Raw genomic sequence first — 5791 nt, forward strand, 5'->3', positions numbered from 1 at the left:
TAAAAAAAGTACAATTTAAAAATATAAATTTTTTAAAAGAGAAAAACATTTGACAAAATTATAATTTGGTCTTTAAAATTATGCGTTTTCAAAAATATACTCATTTGACTGCTATTTGAAAACACAAATTTTTTACATTTCAAAATCTCAATTTTTTTAAAACGCAATCCCAAATAAGCAATTTTTAACGATTTAATTTAAAATTGCACTTTTTGTATGCGAAATCGCAATGCCAAAGGCACCAAAGAAAACAAAGAATGTACCAATAAAAACCAGACCAAAATTGTGCTCACTATTAATCATTTGGTGACACAGAATCACAGACCATTAGGTCTCAGTCAACTCAACTCAACTCAACACAACAATTGGCCTTCACCACTTGTTGGCAGTACGACTGTTAAATATCAAAATCAGCTTAAATACTAATTCCAAAACAACATAAATAACAAATTTGTAGCTAAGCAACCCCCTTATTTGCGCTTAGAACGAGTATAATGATTGTCATTGGGATTCCTCTTTCCACTGAAAGCTGCTAATGCCTTCCTTACAGGAGGCTGCAGGGGGGATCTTTTATCAGAATGTTGGCCGAAGTCATCCATACTGAAGAAGAAGTCGTCTCCCTGAAAAGTCAACAAATATACAATAGCCTCAGTTATGATGATTAAGAGAAGATATCCGGACAAATCTAGTAAACATAAACAGAAAACTAACCTGCTTATTCGCTTTCTTCTTTGTCTTGGGATAAAGGAACTTTTGTGGGAGTTGATCTTCACGTAAAATTAGGTTCTTGGCAATGGCATCCCTTCCACCTTGGGGTAAAGGCAGTGAAAACTGCACAAGGGCAAATGTCAAGAGATACACATGCAAATAGCCAGCCAAGCTCCAAAAAACAAAACAGAAAGAAAAAATAGGACAAAGCAAACATCCGAACACGGACCCGTGCACACAGAGAGAGAGAGAGAGAGAGTAATAATGAATGTATCTCAGGATGATTTCTATTTATGCTTCATACGCTCACATGAATATGTGAATAAAAAAACAAGGGGCATTTACCAATTGGATTTCTTAAAGGGATTGAAAGTGAAATATCCACCATAGAGCACCATAAAATACTTATTCTCACCATACAGTTTTTTCAGCAGCTCTCGGTGCTAGTTAATGGCTCACCATACGGCTTTTTCAGCAGCTCTCGAGGCCTAAGGCAAGGAGACCCTTTGTCTCCCCTTTTGTTTGTGTTTGTTATGGAGGCGCTGAGTCGTATGATTACTGCGGCAGTGAGTGGGGGTGTGTTGGATGGTTTCAGAGTGGGCGATGCTTCTTTTTCCCACCTTTTGTTCGCCGATGACACATTGATTTTCTGTGATGCTAGATCCTCCAAGATTCGGTCTTTGCGAAGTCTCTTGCTCTTATTTGAGGCTGTATCGGGTCTTAAGGTTAACTTGGCCAAATCCAGCATTATTCCAGTGGGGAATGTCGCTAATGTGGGAAGGTTAGCCGACATTTTAGAGTGTGAAGTTGCTTATTTGCCTGTGATGTATCTGGGATGGAGTTATTGACAAGGTTGAAACACGGTTGGCTAGTTGGAAAAGGTTATACCTCTCTAAGGGAGGGAGAGTGACCCTTATCAAGAGTACGCTCTCTAACTTACCTACGTACTACATGTCTCTGTTCCCTATACCGGTAAGTGTTGCTTCTCGCATTGAGAAGTTGCAACGCGATTTTCTTTGGGGTGGAATGGATGAAGATTTTAAATACCATTTGGTGAGTTGGGAAAAGGTTTGTACTCCAATTTCGAATGGGGGGCTTGGCATTAGGAAGTTGGTTCAGTTCAATCGCGCATTGCTAGGTAAATGGTTATGGCGATTTGGCATGGATAGAGATACTTGGTAGAGAGTCGCAGTGGACTCCAAGTATGGAAGTTTGTGGGGTGGGTGGTGCTCCCGAGAGGTTGCTGGGGCGTTTGGAGTACGGTTGTGGAAGTTTATAAGGAAAGGTTGGGAGAATTTCTCCAAATTCCTTAGATTGGAGGTGGGGGATGGGAGCAGGATTAGATTTTGGCATGACTTGTGGTGTGGAGATTCGATTCTGAAAGAAGTGTTTCCTGATCTCTTTGGCATTGCTCGGGTGAAGGATGCGTCAGTGGCTGATAATTTGGAGAGTTTGGGCGGGTCCATTCAATGGAACGTGAGCTTTATTAGAGAGGCTCATGATTGGGAAGTCGATGTTTTTGCCTCTTTCTTCCAGGTGCTGGGCTCTACCAAGGTGAATTTTGAGAGGGCAGATTGTCTTAAATGGGTCCCGTCCAAGAAAGGTGTGTTCAGGGTGAAGTCATATTTTGGTTCTATGATGTGTGCTGGAGGTACTCGGTTCCCATGGAAGTGTGTGTGGCGGTCTCAGGCTCCCCCGAGGGCAGCTTTCTTCACTTGGTCTGCAGCTCTAGGCAGAATTCTTACCTTGGACAATCTTAGGAAGAGGAACATAATTATTGTGGATAGATGCTGTCTTTGCAAGCAGGATGGGGAATCAGTGGACCATATTCTTCTGCATTGCGATCTGGCCTCAGCTCTATGGAACAACATTTTCTCCCGCTTTGGTATTTCGTGGGTCATGCTTAGGAGTGTGCTTGACTTAGTTGCTTGTTGGTGGAAGTCTAGGAGATCTGGGAGCGCTACTTCTTGGAAGATGGTGCCTATTTGCCTTTTTTGGTGTATTTGGAGAGAAAGAAATCTTAGGTGTTTTGAGAATCTAGAGAGCTCCCTAGAGGAGGTGCTAGAGTTGTTTCTCCATACCTTATATGTCTGGTCGATGGCTTATTTGTACCCTTTATCTATCAGCTTTGCTGAATTTCTTGCTTCTTTTTCGCTTTCTAGTTAGGTGTTTCCTGTTGTATACTTCTAGTGTACGTAGGGGCGCCTTACGCTTTCAATAAAACTATCATTACTTATCAAAAAAAAAAAATACTTATTCTCAAGAACGTAGTGTTTTCAGATTGAGATTGGACAGACAGGAACCAGTAAAGGCAAAATTTGCTCTAACCAAAAGGTAGTAAGAGACCAAAAGAGGGCAGAGAATGCAATAATCAAATGTATGTAGGAACCATAATTAGAGTAGAATATGCAAGAGCATCCACATATACTTGTTAAGAATGTGTTTCTCAAGAAACCAACAGAAAGCTACAAAACAAGAACCAGGATAAATCCTGCAAGTCGCACATACAGATATACTTACTTTTGTACCACGCAATGTAAACCGTGGTCGACGGGCTGCTAAAACAATTCCATTCTCACCAACTGTAACAGCTACCTTGCGTAAAGTGCCACCATTTCCACACTTTGGGCAGAAAATCCTCCCAACCTCAGCAGTCACTGTATAGCAGGCATGGCATTTCAGAATCCACCTGGAAGGATACACATCTCAAAGATAAGCAACATACATTATCTAATTGTTTCATTGTGAAAAAATAAATTCCCTAATCAAGCAAATGGGGAAAACGAAAACAAAAACAAAATAAAACAAAAAAACAAAACAAAACAAAATACACCAATCAGAACAACAATCCAGACGAAGCATATTAAGACATTCTCATCATTGTGGCATTTATGATTTCTGTATTTCTTTTAACAAAGCAAAAGATGACAGCAATCAGTAATCACCCAATGACGCATCCACCAAACATGTACCTGTGTAGCTGGTGTATCTGCATTCCTCCAGGCGCCAGTAAGCGTAGACCCATCTGCAAAAGCACATTTTGCATTGCAAAGTCGCTAGTTACACAGGCCACACTAGACTCGGACAATGATCTCAGCATCCAGCTCTGCTCACTACTTCCATCATCAGCATACAATGTATCAACACTTTCATTAGCCTGGCTCGACATCTCCATGTGATCCAATCCTTCATTACCCATATCAACATTAGATCCACCAACTCCCACAGCTTCATTGCTCTCCACCAATTCGGTATCATCAGACTCAAGCTCCTTTCCTTCTCGAAGACCCTCCATCAAATCTTCTTCTTCCAGCCTCAATCGCTCTAAGATCACAGAAAGATTCTCCTCACCATCCTTGTTTCCCTCCTTTATCTCACTCTCTTCTGGAACCCCATTTTCCAATCCGTTTGTATCCTCAACAACAACATTGTCATTGTCATCCTTCTCAGCATCCTTTTCAGCCAATGCCTCATAATATTCACGCTTAGATTTCCTCCTAAGATACCGTCTATGAGCACTCCGACCAACAGCCGGCCTCCAATCACCGGCATCATCATCAAATTCCCCTTGCGACGCATCAATTCCATCCGCTACCATCTTCTTCCCTTCAATCTTCACCTCCCTTTTCTTCGGCAGATACCTCCTCCTATTGCCTTCTACAACATCCTCGTGAATCTCCGAACTTGCTTTCGAACCATCTTCCGACTTTTCATCATTACCATCGCCCACAATGTTCATATTCAAGTCCTGCAAAGGTAGGATTCTCGAATTGGAAGGATCCGATCCATCCCCAACTGCGTGTTCTATCGCTTCCCACTCCTTCAAATTGGGAACATTGGAGCCCCAACCAGGCATGTCCTTCTCATGTAAGGTCTTCGCATTGACCACATGAACAGGGGGAGGACAGTCCCTGATATGTTTATTCCCATGAATCTGAGCCTCCAATGTATATGTCAACGCAATCAGTTTTAGATCAACATCCGATAGTGTCTGCAAGTCACCGGTCGCCCTCGCAAACTTTATCACTGCCAAATTATTTAAAATAAAAATCTCAAAATCCTAAGTCTTAGAATAATAGTCAATTGATTCAATTCTTCTTTTCCTATAAGCTTAAACTTTTTGGATAGATGATTATTTCTCGTGATTTCAATAGAGATGTAAGATAGGTCACATTCGTTCACGGACTCTAGACATTACGTAAGGGAGAGTGTTAAAATTGGACTTACTTTCATCGTCAGCTTGTTTGTTTCCTAAGAAAACAGTTTACGGGAATTTGAAAGAGAAGAAAGGAAAAGAGTGTACCTTTGTTGAGGGAATCGGGGGAGGGGTCCATGGAATGCAGGGACAAGGGGAGGAAGCAGAGGCGGTGACGGGAGGAGGGATCACGGACCTCGGCCAAGACCTCGGGGACGGTGACGAACCTGTCAGCGCAGCGGGAGAGGCCATCGCCGCCGTCTATGATGGCGTTGGCGTCGACCACGGCCACGGCTATGCCTTTGGCGGACTTGCAGCTATCCACGAAGACTTGATTCGCTTGCGCTGGCTCTTGCTGGCTCGGCTTTGGGACCGGTTGGCTCTTCAGTATGTTGCTCCAGGTCGGAGCTGTTGGCGTTGGGGAGTCCTCCATGGTTACGATGGAAAGAGTTTGAGAGAGACGCTAAACAGTAAACCCTAGAAAAAGCGAGGGGAAGGGAATTATGTACTCGGCGGAGAGGAGTAGGACGACGTCGGTTGGAAAGAAAAAGAAAATTAGTTAAAAAGATGGGATAATTGTACTATTGGTCCATGTGGTATGCTATAATTATTTTTCACTCCTTATGATTTAAAAAGTTCATGAAAAGTTTTTGTGGTAAGCAACAATTACAAATCGATCCCTAGCGTCAAATTCCGTTAAAATTTTGAGAAATGCTTGATTGTACACTCTCATCCCACTCCTATCCCACCTTTGCCTACTTGGACCAATAATATTGTTAAAAAAAATGGGCTCCACTACACTCTCTCCACTATCTCTTACATTATTGGTCCAAGTAGACAAGAGTAGGATAGAAGTGGGATGAGAGTGTACAACCAAGCATTTCTCTA

At 42.3% G+C, this 5791-nt stretch overlaps 1 protein-coding gene across 1 annotated transcript; it reads right to left on the bottom strand.

Annotated features, from left to right (window-relative positions):
- Positions 1-273: 273 nt before the first annotated feature.
- LOC133854387 (RNA-binding NOB1-like protein) lies at positions 274-5411 on the bottom strand. The gene is made up of 5 exons (XM_062290571.1): positions 5012-5411; positions 3681-4734; positions 3229-3397; positions 712-831; positions 274-620 (listed from the first exon to the last, which is right to left on the bottom strand). Exons 1-5 carry the CDS (start codon positions 5334-5336, stop codon positions 471-473), a joined length of 1818 nt encoding a protein of 605 aa, XP_062146555.1. The 5' UTR covers positions 5337-5411; the 3' UTR covers positions 274-470.
- Between the last annotated feature and the right edge of the window lie 380 nt (positions 5412-5791).

The sequence above is a fragment of the Alnus glutinosa genome, chromosome 13, assembly GCF_958979055.1.
Source record: "Alnus glutinosa chromosome 13, dhAlnGlut1.1, whole genome shotgun sequence".
In the NCBI taxonomy this organism is placed as follows: Eukaryota; Viridiplantae; Streptophyta; class Magnoliopsida; order Fagales; family Betulaceae; genus Alnus; species Alnus glutinosa.

Excerpts from the sequence above, each read along its gene's own strand:
- LOC133854387 (XM_062290571.1), bottom strand. The coding sequence starts at position 5,336 with ATGGAGGACTCCCCAACGCCAACAGCTCCGACCTGGAGCAACATACTG. Across the intron at positions 3,398-3,680 it reads CAGATACACCAGCTACACAG|GTGGATTCTGAAATGCCATG; the intron begins GTACATGTTTGG and ends GTATCCTTCCAG. Across the intron at positions 621-711 it reads AGAAGAAAGCGAATAAGCAG|GGAGACGACTTCTTCTTCAG; the intron begins GTTAGTTTTCTG and ends TTGACTTTTCAG.